The sequence below is a fragment of the Carlito syrichta genome, unplaced genomic scaffold (assembly GCF_000164805.1).
Source record: "Carlito syrichta isolate Samal-C Ts95f unplaced genomic scaffold, Tarsius_syrichta-2.0.1 Scaffold143465, whole genome shotgun sequence".
In the NCBI taxonomy this organism is placed as follows: Eukaryota; Metazoa; Chordata; class Mammalia; order Primates; family Tarsiidae; genus Carlito; species Carlito syrichta.
This window is the reverse complement of record NW_007087561.1, coordinates 42,551-61,862: the sequence shown is the minus strand read 5'-3', so window position 1 is coordinate 61,862 and position 19,312 is coordinate 42,551. Positions and strand designations below refer to the sequence as shown.

General features: G+C 42.2%; 1 protein-coding gene across 1 annotated transcript in view; it reads left to right on the top strand.

Moving 5' to 3' along the window:
• PIKFYVE (phosphoinositide kinase, FYVE-type zinc finger containing) overlaps positions 1-19,312 on the top strand; it is a 96,405-nt gene that overhangs the window by 43,676 nt on the left and 33,417 nt on the right. The window contains exons 13-20 of the mRNA XM_021708687.1: positions 3,699-3,758; positions 6,048-6,177; positions 6,960-7,140; positions 8,331-8,405; positions 10,698-10,805; positions 15,294-15,434; positions 16,051-16,177; positions 16,418-17,577. Of these exons, the coding sequence (XP_021564362.1) occupies positions 3,699-3,758; positions 6,048-6,177; positions 6,960-7,140; positions 8,331-8,405; positions 10,698-10,805; positions 15,294-15,434; positions 16,051-16,177; positions 16,418-17,577 (1,982 nt within the window). The remainder of the gene's footprint in view (positions 1-3,698; positions 3,759-6,047; positions 6,178-6,959; positions 7,141-8,330; positions 8,406-10,697; positions 10,806-15,293; positions 15,435-16,050; positions 16,178-16,417; positions 17,578-19,312) is intronic.

Here is a 19,312-nt window from a genome sequence, read left to right as displayed (position 1 = left end):
CTTGGCCTCCTGAAGTGCTGGGATTATAGGTGTGAGCCACTGTGCCCAGCCCTTCTGCAAATGTAATACTCTGATGTGGCAACCCCCCCCTTTTTAATACATTGATAGGTTTCATTAGTGGCAATTGATGTCTATAGTTACAGTCCAATTTAAATTTTGGGGTTCTGTTTTGATTTATGAATAGAGCTGGGTTGCCAGGATCCTGAGACATCTGAAAAACATGCTATATTAAGATCAGTTAAATGGGGTTGGGCTACTTAAAATGGAGAAAAGAAAGCTTGATGCTGCTTTTAGGTATCTGGAAGGATTGTTTTATGTATGGCTGATGGAAGAACTAGGTTCAGTCGTCAGGGTGTGCCTAAATGTCCATTGAGGACTGATGCCTACATTGGGTGATGGGTTAGGTACACCTGGGGACTTCTGAGTTTCCTTTTAATTCTAAATCTGTGAGATGAAAAATATAGACCTAAAATGTTTAAAAAATATGTAATCAGTGTGAGGAACCCTTTAGCCCACTCAGTAAGATTCCTGTAGAGGAGTTCCCAGCATTAGAAAGAAGGTAATTATTAAATGAACCTCTTAGGTCATTTGCAACCTTGAGAGTTTATAATTTGAGGACTTTGTAAATCCCTTAATAGACCTGACTTTCAGAACTCTCATTCATTTTTGACATAATAAGAAATATTCTCTTTGCATTTTTTTGTGAAGTTGAAATATAATAAAATATTTTGCTCTGTTTTTAGTTAAGATGAACATTGATTACCAGAAAGTAAAGACTGCCAGAGTGACAGGTAGTTGTATGTCTGCCTCTGGTTTTCATTCTCTTTAAATAAATACAAATGGGAATTGTTTTTATTTTTCCATTGAAATTAAAGATAGTACTTATTAAATATTTTCTTATGGATTGGCCTCTTTTTTAAAGCTGAGGAAATGTGGATTTATACAATTGGTTTAAATATCTGTACTTAAGATTACTCATAATTTTTTATCTTATGTACGAAAACCTTTTCAGAAGCTTGTAAAACTCAGTGTGATCTATTTTTATTAATTTTTCAGTCTTGGTGTTGGAGAGTTGTACAGTTAAAATTTTATTTATTTATTTTTGAGTCAGGATCTCACTCTGTCACCCAGGTTGGAGTGCAGTGGCATGGGCACAATTCACAGCAGCCTCAAACTCCTGAGTTCAAATGATCTTCCTGTTTCAACCTCCCGAGTAGTTGGGACTAAGGCGCATGCCACTGCATCCCGCTAAATTTTTTTTTTTTTTGTAGAGATGAGGTCTCGCTATGTTGTATAGGCTGGTATCAAACTCTAGGCTCAAGTGATCCTCCCACATTGGCCTCTCAAAGTGCTGGGATTACAGGTGTGAGCCACCACACCCAGCCCCAAATGTAATTTATTATGGTTGTTCTTGGAAAGTTAGCAAATAGAATTTAGAGAAGAAAGCGAAAGTCATGGCTTCCACAAACCTCTAGATCTAATTTTCCATGTGTAGGAAAACTGGGAACAAGTTAAACACACTATTAGGAAACAGTCAGTCATGTCTTTATTGTGGAACTTCCTATTTGGTCTGGGTTCTTTTAAAATGAATTATCAAGCCGGGCTCGGTGGCTCAGCCTGTAATCCCGCGCCTTTGGGAGGCTGAGGTGAGTGGATTGCCTGAGCCCGCGGGTTTGAGACCCGCCTGGGCAGGCGAGACCTCATCTCTACAATAAATCAAAAAATTAGGTGGGCGCGGTAGCGTGTGCCTGTAGTTCCAGCTACTTGGAAGGCTGAGGTGGAAGGATCGCCGGAGTCCAGCGGGTCTAGGCTGTGGTGGCCAGGAGCGGCCACTGCACTCCAGTCTGGGCAACAGAGTGAGACTCCAACTCAAAAAAATAAAATAAAAAGAATAATCATAGGCCAGGCTTGGTGGCTCAGCCTGTAATCCCAGCACTTTGGGAGGCCGAGGTGAGTGAATTGCCTGAGTCCGCGGGGTCGAGACCCGCCTGGGCAACTTGGTGAGACCTCATCCCTACAATAAATCAAAAACTAGCCAGGTGTGCACCTATAGTTCTGGCTACTTGGAAGGCTGAGGCGGAAGGATTGCCGGGGCCCAGCGGGTTGAGTTTGTGGTGGCCGGGAGTGTGCCACTGCACTCCAGTCTGGGCGATGGAGTGAGACTCCAACTTAAAAAAAAAAAAAAATTGAATTATCATGGAAAAAAGTAGGAGATTTTCTCTAGACTAAAAGAGAATAAAGAGACACAGCAACCAAAGGCCATGTATGAACTATATTGGATCCAGATTTGACGGAAGAAACATTTATTAAAAATCTTTTGGGGACACTTGGATAAATCTGAATGTGGACCAGTTCTGTCACGGTATTGGCAGTCCCTCAAGTGTGTAAATGGCACCATGGCCGTAGAGAAGAATGCCCTTGTTTTTGAGACGTGTGCTGGCATACTAGTGGTAACATGTCATGATGTGTGTCACTTCAGAAGGTCAGGGAAAAAGAAGGCATACGTGTATGAAGTTCCTTAAAAATTGTTTGATCTGGGTGGACAGTACATAGCATTTTTTGGTAGGTTTAAGATTTTTTCATATTTAAATGCTGTATTTATATGTGAGTTTTCCCCAAAACTCATCATTTCTGAAATCTCATATATATTTAAGCTTTAGTATGAGAGGGCTCATAATGAGCAATGCATTAGTTGATCTGATAGGATTTGGCATTATTTCTTTCTGTGAAGGAGGAATAGAATAACATCTTTCTTGTCCACATACTTGATTTTTATTGTATTTGGCATGATGCACTTGAAATTTTAAGTAAAATATTTTTTCTGTTTCCTGGATGAGCATATTGGCTTATAAACATATTGACTTTTACAGCCTATTTGTTTATGAATGAACTTGGAAAAAATTTTGTGGAGAACCTTTACCATAAGGGGTTAAAATGCATTGTGTTTTAATTTGCATAGTGGAAAGAACCCCATTTGAGCTATGCTTTGTCACAGACCGAGACAAAAGTTCATGGGGAAGTAAAAGAGTAAATTTCACTTGTAAGAAAAGCACTTAATATTTTGAAAAGCAATCAGAGTGTATTCAGTAATTATTGTCTGGCAAAAATTTGGCAGTGTTTGGTAGAATTTTTGAAAAACACTCAAAACTAATAAAAAATCTTGGTTAATTATATTTTTATTTCTGCCAGTGTAATTTTTGTATTTGTTTTATAGCTTATATTCTGAAATTAAAAAAAAAACTTGTATTGTTTTATTAGGTGAGTTCTCTCTCAGTGAGAACCACCTTTGTGTAGACAAAGTCATTATTTGTTCAACAATACAGCGATATATGAGAAAAACAGCATAACCCTTTAGGGTTGTCATACACATTACTGAAGATCTTAGTTTTTATAAACTGGTTTGGTTTTGGTAAGGGAAAAATAATCTGTTAAAGATTATCTGACATTTGAATTAAAGTGAACTGTTTTGTGGTTCTGTTGAGTTATTAATGGAAGTCTGCTAATTTTAGAGTGAAGAATGGAGAACAAGGACAAAGAGGCACTTCAACCCAAAGCTGTCTTAAGTTTGCTAGGTATTGCTGAGTTTAGGATGAGTAATGCTTGACGTGTGGGCGTGTTATCTGTGTCATTATGCTGGCCTGTTATAGTCATATGTCTCTCCTCTCCTTCCTCCTCTCTGTTTTTTCCCTGCTGTGCAGAGTATTTGATTTCTGACAATGGAGGACAACAGCTCTCGATAAGTGACGCCTTCATCAAAGGTAATTTTACTGACTGCCATACCTGGGATGGTGTCTCTTCCTGAGAATATACTTGGGGCCTAATTCATTGATTGGCACAGAGAAGGTGCTGAAGATATATTTGATTATGTTAGTATCATGGGAACACAGTTTTCAGTATGTATAGTGATTCTGAGAATGTTGAGGACCAAGAGTGCAAACTTGAACTTGGTTTGAGAGGAAGAGGTCTCCTCTGAAAAGTTATCCTTTAATAACTTTTTTAAGTTGAAGTCTCACTCTGTCACCCAGGCTGGAGTGCAGTGGCACACTCACGGTCACCCCAGCATTGACCTGCTGGGCTCTGGTGATCCTTCCACCTCAGCCTTCCAAGTAGCTGAAACTACAGGCGCGCACTACCATGCCTGGCTAATTTTCATTTCATTGTAGAGACGAGGTCTCACCAAGTTGCCAGGGCTGGTCTTGAACTGCAGGCTCAGGCAATCCACTCGCCTCGGCCTCCCAAAGTGCTGGAATGACAGGCTGAGCCACTGAACCCGACCTGAAAACTTTTAAGTAGAATTTGAATCGTATTATTTTAGGGGTATAGTTTACACTTTCCTATTTTCTGAAAGTAACGTTAAGTAGTGACATACATATCCTCAGGGATTGTCAAGGTTTCAAAAAGCCCGCAGGCAGAGCTCATCCAGCTGAGGATGCAGGTTGCCCTGTGGAGTTGGAGAGAGAGGTAGGCACAAGGCGGTGTAGAACTGACTCTGCCAGTCAGTTTCTTTGGGGAAAAAGAGTCCACAGAAGAGTATAAGCCTTTTCTTACCTCCTCCCGACTTAGCTTCCTGTGAAGTAAAGACTCCACTAGCTGGTCCCCAGTACTCCACAGCTTGGGCATTGGCTAATGGAAGGAAAGTTCTCTTCTCAGTGTCTTCTTGGCTCGAGAGGTTTCTGATGAAAGAGAGAAGGAGAGGCAGCCAGTATAAAGGAGGCCACCTGCAGCTGATCTCATAACTTGGTGGTTCTTCTAAATTCACTTCCACGAATCCAGTTTAACTAGAAGTTTGTAGACTGGCCATCTACAGACTTGAAATGCACAGTTCCTGTACCTCGCATGTCAGGAACATATGCTTTACTGTATTGTCTGCTGACCTGTTTGGTGAAAGTTCTTTTGTGGCCAGGCTTGGTGGCTCAGCCTGTAATCCCGGCACTTTGAGAGGTCAAGGCAAGTGAATTGCCTGAGCCTGTGGGTTCGAGACCAGCCTGGGCAACTTGGTGAGACCTTGCCTCTACAATAAACAAAAAAAAATTAGCTGGGTGTGGTAATGCATACCTGTAGTTCTGGCTACTTGGAAGGTTGAGGTGGAAGGATCTCTGGAGCCCATCAGGTCGAACCTGGGCGGCAGCCTGAGTCTCCAATGGGGGAAAAAAAAATTGGAAGTTCTTTTGTTTGGTTTGTTTTAAGAGGGGAAGGGTTAGAGAATTTTTATAAGCATTTCTTCTTTTCATGTATTTCTTCACATTATCAATAGTTATTTAATGAGAATCTTTTTTGCAAAGTGTTTATTATTAATTTTTGGTCTTGATCCATTTTTATTCACCCTTTTAAAAAAAAGATTTTAAATATATTGCTTTATATCATTTTTTAACACTTATAGTTTATTTTTGAGTCTATCTTGTTAAAATTTTGTTTAAAAGCCTCTGTGCCAGTATTGAAAAGAAAACATTATTTAGGACTGTCTGACTAGACTTTTACACTGACATTTGCTGTTTTGGGCTATCCAACCCGAACTTCTCTCTTGAAAGCGTAGCACCCACACTATCACATGTCCTGGCAGCATCCAGATTTCTGTTGAATACAGTTTTCAGTTTTTTATTTTATAGGGAAAGCAAACACCTTCCTTTATTAGTATTCCAAAATAAATAAAAGGACAGTGTAAGAATCTCTTTTTATTTGCTTTTCAGAAGCTGTGTCTGTAATTATTGGCTTGAGGGTCCTAGTTACTAATATAAATTTGCTTTTTATACTTTTGTCTTTGATTTTGGCTGTTGCCAGTTACTGCTGTTCTTAACTCTTGTATTTATATATTTTTAATGTATTTATGTGTTTATGATGTTGTTTTTGTATGCGTATGCATGCACTTATTAAATATTTTATTATGCGTTTTATTTACTTATATATTTGTTACATGCTATTTCCTTTTACACCAATAATTTATATTGGTCAACTTAAAACATGTAAAAGAGCAGTTGGTAATTTCTAAATATATGAGTAGATGGTTTAACATATGACAGCGAAGTAATAACTTACTCTTTTATACTCAGAATCCTTATTTAATCGCCGGGTAGAGGAAAAATCCAAAGAACTGCCTTTCACGCCTTTGGGCTGGCATCACAACAACCTGGAGCTCCTGAGAGAGGAGAATGGGGAGAAACAAGCCATGGAGAGGTTGCTGTAAGGCTGTGAGAGTTTCATTTCACTTTTCGCTTCTGTAATGATTAGTGACTTGATGGTCATATGTATAGTCCCTTTTGCTCTTTATAAAAGTCAAAAATAGTAAGATTACTTAGGAAGTAAAGCCTATTCTGACTTCTGATGAAATTTCTCATAAAACGAGGAGTCCTAAACTGTGCTTGTCTGTCCCCATTTTATTTCTATTTATTTTTTTTGAGTTGGAGTCTCGCTCAGTTGCCCAGACTGGACTGCAGTGGCATGCTCCCGGCCACCACAGCCTCGACCTGCTGGGCTCCAGCAATCCTTCCACCTCAGCCTTCCAAGTAGCCGGAACTACAGGCGCACGTTACCATGCCCAGCTAATTTTTGATTTATTGTAGAGATGAGGTCTCACCAAGTTGCCCAGGCGGGTCTCGAATCCACAGGCTCAGGCAGTCCTCTTGCCTCGGCCTCCCAAAGTGCTGGGATTACAGGTTGAGCCACCGAGCCCAGCCCTGCCCCCATTTTAATTTATGTGTTAAAATTTTATTTTAGCAAGTTACAGGAGACAACTTAGTTGAAGATATTCTCAGATTCCACTTATGAACAAAATAGTTAAGGTACAGGTGTACTGAAGGAATAGTTAAGGTGCAGATATATCGAAGGAATAAAATTGGCCTAGAAGATCTCATGTGTGAGTCCTAACGGGAATGATTATTTAAAGTAGATTTTGTTGTGCCTTCAAAATTACTGTCTCTGGCAGTGTTAACTGTGTCAACTTTTTACTTATAATAATTTTGCAGCTCAGCTAATCATAGCCACATGATGGCACTACTCCAGCAGTTACTCCACGATGACTCACTGTCACCGTCTTGGCGAGACATCATTGTGTCCCTGGTCTGCCAAGTTGTTCAGACAGTCCGACCTGATGTCAAGAACCAGGATGATGACATGGATATCCGTCAGTTTGTCCACATCAAAAAGGTGAGCCCTGGCTAACGATTTGCTACTGCTGGAAGCCAGTGAGACAAGTCTGATTGCTCGTTTTCTCCTAATGGTAATCCAAAATAGGTGTTGCCCTGAGGGCTGCTAGCTGAGGAGTGGGAGACTGTCCTGTTTGCTTGTTTGTTAGCCGTGCACTAAAAGTCATGGAAGCCACACATAGAAGTGAGAGGTAGGCCGGGTGTGGGTGGCTCATACCTCTAATCCCAGCACTTTGGGAGGCCGAGGTGAGAGGATTGCCTGAGCCCATGGGTTCGAGGCCACCCTGGGCAACTTGACGAGATCTCATCTCTGCAATAAATCAAAAAATTATTCGTGGCCAGTCTGGGCAACATGGTAAGACCTCGTCTCTACAATAAATTTAAAAAAAAAAAAATTACTGGGGCATGGTAGCATGTACCTGTAGTTCCAGCTACTTGGAAGGTTGAGGTGGAAGGATCGCCTGAGCCCAGCAGGTTGAGGCTGCGGTGGCCGGGAGCATGCCACTGCACTCCAGCCTGGGTGACAGAGTGAGACTCCAACTCAAAAAAAAGAAAAATTAGCCGAGTGTGTTGGCACTTGCCTATAGTTCCAGCTACTTGGAAGGCTGAGACGGAAGAATCACCTGAGCCCAGCAGATCGAGACTGTGGTGGTTGTGAGTGTGCCACCGCACTCCAGCCTGGGCAACAATGAGACTCCAACTCAAAAAAAAAAAAAAAAAAGAAGTGAAAGATGAATGAAAGGAATGAGTTGGATGGGGGATGGCTTGGGAGCCTAGCCAAATCCAGTTTCTTCCTTTCTTGCTTCCTCTTCTTGGTATGTCAGCTGTGAGAAAGCCTATTTTCACAGATTGCTGTCTCTGTTCTGAGGAAAAGCAGTGAATAATTGCTTTATTTAGATAGCAGTGTATGTATAATTTTAACTTAAGCAATAGTGTTTGACTGTCACATGGCACCCATGCATTCAGTCAGTGAGTATTTTAAAGTCCCAAGTGTAGTTTGTCAGAGAACAGGGAATGTGGGAAAACAAGCATGCTGAGATGTCAGTAATCATTGGTTGGAACTAAGAACTGTAACCTGTAACTTTTTGTCCATATTTGATAACATGAAAAAGCAGAAAGAAATAGCATCTGTCTGACTGGATTCTAAGATGGTACCATCAAATTTTATTGTTTTCTGAATTGTTCCGTTAGATCCCAGGTGGAAAGAAGTTTGATTCTGTGGTTGTCAATGGATTTGTTTGTACCAAGAACGTTGCACATAAAAAGGTAATTTCAACAGTGAAGTTCAGTAAACCATGACTGTGTGCTAATAAGCTACTAAGCTGTGACACTGAGTCATGGAAGAAAAGGCAAATGGACACTGAGGGAGAGCAAGCAGTGTCTGCCACAGGGGTCAGATTACGGCGTTACAGAGAGGGATTCCAGAGCTGGTGATGACCAGATTGGAATTTGGAACATGGGGATGGATTCGCCAGGCAGAAGAGGAAGAAGGCGTGTCTGGCTTCCAGACACAGAGTGATAGGATACAGGCCTCCCTTCTTTGCTGACCCTGCCACACCTGAGGGAGACAGGGTTTCTCTGCCGGACTGGAGTCCTTCCAGAAACTTAGCATTCTTCTCAGGCTGAGCTCCAGAACTGCCAGTCTTACTCTGCTATCCTTTTCACTTTGTATCTTTGTAGCACTGGCACAGAGGAGTGGGGTGAGATCATCTGGGATATTAAGGACATTCTGAGCTCCTAAGGAGCGAGAAGGGAAATGGCAGATGAGGCCGGAGGAAGCAGGGAAGGGCCTCTTGTCCCGCCAAGGGTCTTGACATGTGTTCCGAGATCTTCTCATTCTCTTAAGTGTTGTGCCTACATAGGATCCCCTGTGGACCTTGTTAAAAATGCCTGGTCCCTGGCCGGGTGCGGTGACTCAAGCCTGTAGTCCCAGCACTTTGGGAGGGCAAGGTGAGAGGATTGCCTGAGCCCGCAGGTTCGAGACCAGCCTGGGGAACACGGTGAGACCTTGTGTTCAAAGAAAAATTAGCTGGGCGTGGTAGCACATACCTGTAGTTCCAGCTACTTGGAAGGCTGAGGCGGAAGGATCACCGGAGCCCAGCAGGTTGAGGCTGCGGCTGCCAGGACTGTGTCACTGCACTTCAGCCTGGGCGGCAGAGTGAGACTCCAACTAAAAAAAATAGAAATAAATTTAAAAATGCCTGTTCCCAAGCCCAGCCTCTGTGCATTCTCATTCAACAAGTTTAGGGGAATGGGAGTGTGGGGGTACTGGGGAGTGGTGGTACTGCATTTAAAGTTAGGCACTCCGGGTACTTTTAGTGTCGTTTATTGGTTCTTGCGTTTTGAGATATGATTGATCTGGAGCAGAATTCTTGATGTGCTTCACAATCACCAAGACAACGCTTTAAAAATACAAGTACCCTGGCCCCACTTCTGGGGACACTGATTTGTCACAGCAAGAGCTGAGGCAGATTTCCAGCTCGAATAACTAGAGTGACTAGATGGATGAACTGTAGTCCTGTTTTCACTCTTCTCTGAGTGGAGACTAATAATTTATTTTTTTATAATGTATTAAGACTCCTGAAAGTTGTTAGTGACCATAAATAAATAAAAGTATGCTTGGCTTCAATAGTACTTCATAGCAGTGATCCAAAATTAGTTAGATTTCCACATAGTCTTACTAAAATAACACAGTACCCCCTAAAGGAGAACTTTAAATTAAATGATGTTTGTTGAGCAAAGAGGTAAATGTGTTGAACTCTTCTCAGGAAGTGAAGAAAATTACATGTGGGTGTGCTGAAACATATGCATGAATGGCCATCTTCCCCCACTGGTCGCATTCAGAGGTAGTCTTTGGTTTGCAGTTGCTAAAAGAGTTTTGAATTATAGTTCTCCAGCTTGTGAGTCAGCTTAACCTTTTGCTAGTCTGGGTTCTATAAGCCTGCTTAGCCTGAAACCTCCCTGGCAGGATTTAGGCTATTCTGCCTGAGGCTTTAGTTACATGGTTAAAGATTTATTGCTTGAATTTTTGTTCCTGGAGGTGCTGTAAGGTTTTCTTTTTAAACTTCATGTTGCCAATTCAGTTTTCCAACTTACGATTCTTTGGAGATTTATTCTATTAGAAATATGTTCAGTAAGCATTTTAATTCTTTTCTCCCTCTTCTACCCCTCTTGAATTTTAGAAAGACTTAAAATAGACTTTCTAAGTTGCCGATTTCTTAGAGTTTGTGAAGTAGCCTGTCTTTAAATATCCCACCCCTGCCCCAGTACACACGAGGGCATGATATCTCTTCTTACAACGTTAGAATTTTTAAAAAGTTAAGATTATAAAGGGCTAGTGCTAAGGAAACAGAGCCAGCTTCTGCATAATTTTGCATTGCTCTGACCAAATTATTTGCACTGCAAAAACGCAAGAGAATACCACACAAGAACTAAATGAGAGTATACTGATTAATACTAATATGAGATACATTAAGCTAGAAGGAATTTGAAGCTGCAGTTAAAGGTCTCTAAGGTGGAAGCCTTTAAAAGCTTTGACCACCTCTTCATTGTTTGTAGATGAATTCCTACATCAAAAACCCCAAAGTTCTTCTGCTGAAGTGTTCCATCGAGTATCTCTACCGAGAAGAAACGAAGTTTGCTTGCATTGATCCTATTGTGCTCCAGGTAAGAGCTTGTCACTGGAAGCGAAAATGGAGAGGGACGTTTATGTGTCGTGCTGCGTCTAAGCTTTTGGTGACTTTGACTCCTTCCAGGTGATCAAATCCACTAAACAAATCTGATGGCTCTTGTTGCATTTTTAAAAGGTTTTGTGGACCGGGCGCAGTGGCTCAAGCCTGTGATCCCAACTCTTTGGGAGGCCGAGGGCTAGGACTGCTTGAGCCCAGGAGTTGGAGACCAGCCTGGGCAACATAGTGAGACCTTGACTCCCCCCCCAAATAAAAAAAATTAGCTGAGTGTGGTGGTGCACACCTGTAATCCCAGCTACTTGGGGGGCTGAGGTGGGAGGATTGCCTGACAGCTCAGGCAGTTAAAGTGGCAGTGAGCCATGATCTTGCCACTGCACTATAGCCTGGATGACAGTGAGACCCTGACTCAAAAAAAAAAGACCGGGCACGGTGGCTCACACCTGTAATCCCAGCACTTTAGGAGGCTGAGGTGATAGGATTGTTGGAGCTCACGGGTTCGAGATCAGCCTGGGTAACTTGGTGAGACCTCATCTCTACAATAAATCAAAAAATTAGCCAGACGTGGTGGCGCATGCCTATAGTTTCAGCTACTTGGAAGGCTGAGGCTGAAGGATCACCTGAGCCCAGTAGGTCGAGGCTGTGGTGACCGTGAGCGTGCCCCTGCACTCCAGTGTGGGCGACTTGGAATGAGACTCTGACTCAAAAAAAAAAAATTTTGTAAAGGATACTTTTATGTGTTACACTTGAGAATTAGCTTACTAAAACCTCTATCACTCATTACTTCAAATAATGTTTCAAAATGTTAAAGGAAACACTTTGGGAATATAGGGAAGAAAGAGTGAAAAAAAAAATATTGGTTTCTCCTCCCCGCTTAGGCCATTGATTTGCTGTGAACATTTCTCCAATTTATCAGATCCCTAATGGAAATTCTGGTTTGTAATTCAGTCTGTTCTAATAAAACACAGTTCTAGAACACCAATCAGCTTATATGTAGTTGGCAAATGAGAATAACGTCAGGGGGGAGTTGTGTGAGTTTCTGAGTGTTCCTCCTAAGCAAGGGACCCAGAGTAGCTGCAGTGGGTTCATAGCCCTCAGTTAGGAAGGAAAATAGTCTCGGCACAGCCCTACATAGGCAGGAGACCTCTCAGCTCTAGTTTAAGAAATTAAAAGTGAGCTTCTGCTTGCATGGCCCTCTCCCTAGAGAGGCGCACCCCCAGTCCTCAGTGGCTGGTGGTAGTGCTACTGCTCAGAGCTCTGTTTTCAGTTGTACTAGTGTAGCTGTTTTTGTGCATTTTAAATTTCCTTTGGGGCAGCCTCCTGCAATGCTGAGTTCTCTGCTTGGGCTGTCTTACCTTCCTCTTGGGGTAACAATTATTATTTTTGTGGGTGTGAAGTTGCCTAAGTTTTCTGCTCCAACTCTCTTTCTCCCATAAATGCTGTTAATTTTAGTTTGTGGTCATTCAAAAAATGGAAGGTTTTTAGTAATGTGTATATTATATTGTAGTGGAAACACTCATTTCCAGTTCTAGAAGCATTTTGGAAAACATTGAAATGCTTATCACATTTTTCCAAGAGTGGTAGGAGTAATCGCTTTTGTGCTGAATTCATAGATACCAGCAAGAAGAACTGAGTTATGGTAAAAGTCACAGTGCTTTATGAAACTTTGCTGTTTTACTTAACAACTCTGTTACCTGGGGCTGTTTTGTCTTTTATTGCTATCAATAAAAGTAAGAGATTTTGACTAGGTTTATATGAGCCTTTCTGTCTCTGATTTACTATGACTTTTCAGTAGATAACTTAAAAGGAATAAAGGGAAATATTTCATGAAATCTAAAATACTTTGGGCTCCAGAAGTCTTCTACTGACATCTGGAGCCCACAGATGTCAGTAGAAGACTTCCACAAGTTTAGATCACAGCTGCCTTGATTTTAAGATGTATCCTGGTTATAGAGACCTTAAAATGTATCAAATTGTATCTTAGAATTGAAATCCACAGGTGTTTATTTATATAAAAATTCGTTCTTAAATTTATCCACTTCATTATTACTCTATTTTTACAATCAGGCTAACAGACTGTAAAGTCTTTCCATGTTAGGCAGATAGGTACTTAAGCATGGTTTAATGACTCATGTAACAAAAAGCATCTTGTTCGTTAGTACTTTTTTTTTTTTCTTTTTGAGTTGGTATCTCACTCTTTCGCCCAGACTGGAGTGCAGTGGCACGCTCACAGCCACCGCAGCCTCGACCTGGGGATCCTTCTGTCCCAGCCTTCCAAGTAGCTGGAACTACAGGCGTGCGCTACCACACCCGGCTGATTTTGATTTATGGTAGAGATGAGGTCTCGCCGAGTTGCCAAGGTGGGTCTTGAACCCGCGGGCTCAGGCCATCCACTCACTTCGGCCTGCCAAAGTGCTGGGATTACAGGCTGAGCCACCGAGCCCAGCCTCATTCGTTCTTTTAAGCATTGGTTTTTTTTTATAGCTTTAGCTCCTGCTCTGTTCAGCATTTTAGTTTGAATTGATAGAATATATCAGCTTATTTGAGTTTTCTTTTTCTCTTTTGTTTTGTCCACCCAGTGTGGAATAACACATCAGAGAAGAAGCTGAAAGGTAGATAGTCAGAAAATGGAGGATGAGAAACAAAGGGAAGGAGGCAGCGAGCCTGTGGCCTTGTGCTGCCTGTACCAGCCAGGCCTGCTGCCTCCCTGGTCGGCCTCTGCTACCTTGGTGCTGTGGCCTCCTCCCTCATCCTCTCCTCTCTGAGCTTGGGCCACGCCTCCTTTTTAACATGGGGTTTCGCCAACAGTCATTTTAGCTGATTGGAGTTGGACTGAGAGGAAAGGTATTTGCCGTTCCTGTACCAGAGGCAGAAACTTAAAAAAGAAAATGAACTTATTTTAAGTATACTTCATTAGAGCTGCACAAATAAAATTACCGTAAATGCTGTTAAACTACAACTCAGTAAGTAGAGTAGGAAACTAACATTTTAGGGAAAACTTTCATTTTGTTCATGGGAGAATTTGAAAATGTACAATATCTGTCAATAAAACAGAAAGACAAGAAGAAATGTACCCTATGGCAGGGCGGATTCATTGCAGTGAAGAGTCTCGTGCAGTGCTGGTGGCAGGGAACTTAAATACAATCTTGGCTTAGAAAACACTTTGGACACTTGGAGCAGGAGTGACAAACATGCTCACCTTCAGTTGTCTCCCTCCTGGAGTCAGAAAGGATATGAAGCAGTTAATGAATTGCATTGTTTTAACTCTCCTGCTTTGTTTTGCATGTTCATTGTCTTTGAAATTAAGAACTTGTGATAAAGTTATGGTGAGCATTATTCTTTAGACCTTTAACTACAGCTGTCCTAGGTACATGTGATATGATCCCATGAGAGACTGGAATTGGGAAGTAGCTGAAATGGCACCTGTTAGTTATTTATTCAGGTACCCGGAAGAAGATACTCTGGTTTGTTTCAGAATGTAGAAAAGGAAATTCATTATCATATTAAATCTGTTTGGGGCCAGGCACAGTGGCTCATACTTGTAGTCCCAGTGCTTTGGGAGGCTGAGGTGGGAGCATTGAGACCAGGAGCTCCAGACAAGCCTGGGCAACATAGTGAGACCCTTCTCTCTACCAAAAAAAAAAAAAATGGCCGAGTGTGGTGGTATACACCTGGGAAGCTGAAGCAAGAGATCGCTTGAGTCCAGAATTTCAAGAGATCGCTTGAGTCCAGAATTTCAAGTGAACTATAATTGTGCCAGAGTAAGACCTTGTCCCTAAAAAAAGGTTTTAATTTAAAAAACACTTGGAAATTGCTTTCTCTCTCTAACTTTTTTTTTTTGGGGGGGGGTTGGAGTCTCACTGTCACCCAGGCTGGAGGGCAGTGGCATGCTCACGATCACCCCAGTGTCGACCTACTGGGCTCCAGCGATCCTTCCGCCTCAACCTTCCAAGGAGCTGGAACCATAGGCACACACTACCACACCTGGCTATTTCCTTTTTTTTATTGTGGAGACGAGGTCTTGCCAAGTTGCCTGGGCTGGTCTCGAACCCGTGAGCTGAAGCAATCCACTCGCCTCAGCCTCCCAAAGTTCTGAGATTACAGGCAGAAATTGCTTTCATTAGGGAGATTGTGAGGTTAGGTTTTTTTGTTGGTCTTATTTTTTTTTGAACCTCTGAGAGCTAACTAATTAGATTCTTGGCTTTTAAATTATAGTTTATTAAGAATTGAAAATCCCTTAGAGTAAAATTAGAGAATGGAATTTCTCCTGAAATTCTTGTCAGCATAATCAATAGTTGGGGAACGATGAATGAGATTCTTGTTGTGTTTGAATTAATTTGCTTACATAATTTATTTGTGGAAGAAAAAAATTTAGGCTAAGGTTGATATTGTCAAGCTGTTACAGTATTTTAATATGTCCAGATCTTGAATTGTATCAGGTATAATATTTCTGGTTTACCTTACTTAGGAAAGGGAATTCTTGAAGAATTATGTCCAGCGAATTGTTGATGTTCGACCCACATTGGTTCTAGTTGAAAAAACAGTGTCTCGGATTGCCCAGGACATGCTATTGGAACATGGCATTACTTTGGTCATTAATGTAAAATCAGTGAGTGTTCTTATTTTTTATTTTTATGTCATAAAAAAAAGCACAACTTTTGAATTTAGATGCACATATGGTAAGTATACAAGAATTTATTTGCTGAACCATGCAGACTGAGGGCAGTAAGAAGGCGTGGCAGCTGTTTCATTGTTTAAGACTGGAGGACACTAGACTGGAAGAAAGTGTAATGGGTTATGTAACATTTTTATAGGTGTCTACAAGACGAAAGGTGAAACGGGGCATTAGTTAATCAGTAGGTGTTTGTTGAACCTTCATGTTGGTTGGGGACGTGTGCAAGCAGAAATATTCTCTCCTATGAGAAGTTTACCCTCAATTCTAGGAAGTTTTTATGGTTTTTCCACAATAGCTTGTGCTAATGCATGATGCTCAAATGCATTTTGATAACGTTATTAATATGAGTGTGGCTTGTTTCAGTAGGCACATATTGATTACGAAGCAACCAAGTATATACATACCCAGAATTTTTTAAATTGTTATGTAATTATTAAAAATAAGGAAGTTTATTGTGAGAATTATTTTTAAATTTTCCTATTGTAGATAACATTTAGTACGATGTTTATTCCTCTCTGATTTTGTTATATAATGTTTTTCTGTGTTGTAGCAAGTTTTAGAGCGAGTCAGTCGGATGACCCAAGGTGATTTGGTAATGTCGATGGACCAACTGCTTACGAAGCCACACCTGGGCACTTGTCACAAATTTTATATGCAGATATTTCAGTTGCCTAATGGTGAGTGATCTTTAGCATAGATTTACCTGAAACTGGGAAACAGAAAATGAGTTAACTCATCAGTACTACAATGCTGACTTAGGAGGAAATGTGTATTAGACGTGGTTAAGTGAGGATAGGCCACTGTGGTCTTATGCACATGAGGGTTCTTCTTTTTACATGTTAATGTAATGAATTAAGTCTGTCTGGATCCTGGACTGCCACACAGACCTTCCTAACTTTTTGTTTGCTTATTTGTAGAACAAAGCAAAACGCTGATGTTTTTTGAAGGCTGTCCCCAGCACCTCGGCTGTACAATCAAGCTCAGAGGGGGCTCTGATTATGAGCTAGCTCGAGTCAAGGAGATCCTCGTATTTATGATCTGTGTAGCTTACCATTCTCAGCTGGAAATAGCCTTCCTCATGGATGAGTTTGCCATGCCTCCCACGTTGATGCCCAGCGCCTCGTTCCACTCTCGGACTGAGGATCGGGGACTGGAGGAGGGGGCGCAAGAGCAGTGCCCCGGAGGCTCCCTCCCCTGGGACCCTGATGTTCCTCCCAAGGCTCTGCTTCCTGACGAGAGCAGTTGGCTGGAATCAAGGATTCTCTTTGAGAAGGGCGAGCAGGAAAGTAAGAGTGTTCCCCAGGCTGTGGTGTCGGCGAAGCCTCCAGGTCATGCCCCGGCGGCGTGCCCGGCTGCTCTGCCCTGCGGCTTCTTTCCGTCGGTACCGGAATCGTTGTTGCCGCCTGGCGCGGATGACCCGCAGGATGCTGCCGGCAGGGAGCAGCCTGAGACTTGGCGGCAGATGGACGAGCGGCAGGATCCCAGGGGCCAGACGAGAGCCTTTCGAGACCCCCTGCAGGACGACACGGGGCTGTATGTCGCTGAGGAAGCTGCCTCCTCGGAAGATAAGCGACAGTCTTACGCTCTGGCCTTTAAACAGGAACTGAAAGATGTGATCCTCTGTATTTCCCCGGTCATCACATTTCGGGAACCCTTCCTCTTAACCGAAAAGGGCATGAGGTGCTCTGCGCGAGATTATTTTGCTGAGCAGGTTTACTGGTCTCCCCTCCTCAACAAAGAGTTCAAAGACATGGAGAACAGGAGGAAGAAGCAGTTGCTCAGGGATCTGTCTGGACTTCAGGGCGTGAATGGAAGTATTCAGGCCAAGGCTGTCCAGCTCTTACCCTCGCATGAGCTAGTGAGCACTAGAATTGCCGAGCATCTGGGTGAAAGTCGCAGCTTGGGTAGAATGCTGGCTGATTTTCGAGCCAGAGGAGGGAGAATTCAGCAAAAAAATTCAGACCCTTTTGCCCGTTCAAGGGATGAGTCAGGTACTTCAGGTGGCAAATCGGGAAGCAAAACTGAAGGGGATGAAGAGAGAGGGCTGGCTCCAGGGGATGCGGTGTGGTCAACCAAGGTGAGCCAGGCTGCCTTCAGACGCTCCCTCCTGTGCCTCTGGAATGTGTTGAGGAACTGCTGTGGCAGGAAAACCATTGACCTGACAAATTGCGTGCAGATCTGTTTAATCTCTCTTCTTCTGTGCTACTTTTTTTCCTCTCTCAAGTCTGCTGGCTTGTATGTTACTTTAATATGGTGTAAGCAGATTTATCAAGTAATGAAAGTGAGTTTTGGGGTTTTCAGATGAGCTCTTAGTAGTAAACTCAGGAGATCCCTGGGGAAAGGGATCGTGGGGGCTGCTGAACGTTTCTGTCAGCATGACTTGAACATGGTACGATGTGTTCTTGATCCTTTTGATAGTGACAGGGGAGAGTGAGAGATGGATGCTTATTGTAGGAAGGAAGTGAATGTGGATTTTTATGTTAACTTTATTTTTAACATAAAGCACTTTACCTTGTTATGTAACTATGACAGTGGCCTTTATCTTTTCTTTTTAGACAGAACTTGAGGGAAAGTTACGGACGGTTTGTTGATGGATAGTAATAAGACTAATTAACAAATCCATCTTTAGATGAGGAAATGCAACCATTTAATAAAACAAGAAGATGTTAAATTTCACTGGTTGTTAAGGAAGTGCTAAATAATAGTGGTAAAAAATAATTCTTTGTGTGATTGGCAAAAAGGAAACTGATAAAAGACCATGGTTAATGAGGGTATGGAAGAACATCTTTCATAAGTTTTATACAAATTTATACAAATTTATGTTATATGCATTTGCATAAATGCACCTAAAATGATTGGGAAAATGACTGTTAGTTTACACATACATATATATATATACCTTTGACCAGGACTCCTTTTTATAATCTATTCCTGCAGAAATAATTAAGCTTGTTTATATAAGGATGCTTCCATTTTTTAAGAATATATGTAAAAATGTGTTCATTGAAGCAGTTTCTAATTGATTGCATAAAAAACATGAGTGGAGCCGGGCTCGGTGGCTCAGCCTGTAATCCCGCACCTTTGGGAGGCTGAGGTGAGTGGATTGCCTGAGCCCGCGGATTCGAGACCCGCCTGGGCAGCGAGACCTCATCTCTACAATAAATCAAAAAAATCAGCTGGGCGTGGTAGTGCATGCCTGTAATTCCGGCTACTTGGAAGGCTGAGGCGGAAGGATTGCCGAAGCCCAGCAGGTCGAGGCTGTGGTGGCCAGGAGTGGCCCCTGCACTCCAGTCTGGGCGACAGAGTGAGACTCCAACTCAAAAAAAAAACAAAAAACAAAAAAACATGAGTGGGATCTTATTTAATGACCTGGATAAAGCCAGTAATATGTTTTTAAGTGTGAAAAAGTGAGCTGTGTGGCATCATCCTATATTTATAAAAAAAAATACCCCATGTGTATTTATGTAGGGAGGGGCGTGTGTATCTGTGCATACACAGATATTTCTTTTTTTTTCTTTGAGTCATAGTCTCACTCTGTCACCCAGGCTGAGTGCAGTGGCGCCCTCATGGCCACCCCAGCATCAACTTGCTGGGCTCAAGTGATCCTTCCGCCTCAACCTTCTAAGTAGCCGGAACTACAGACACATACTACCACGCCTGGCTAATTTTTTTATATATTGCAGAGATGAGGTCTCACCAAGTTGCCAGGATGGTCTCGAACCTCTCAGGCAGTCCTCTCGCCTTGGCCTCCCAAAGTGCTGGGATTACAGGCTTGAGCCACCACACCCAACCGGATATTTCTTAACCATACA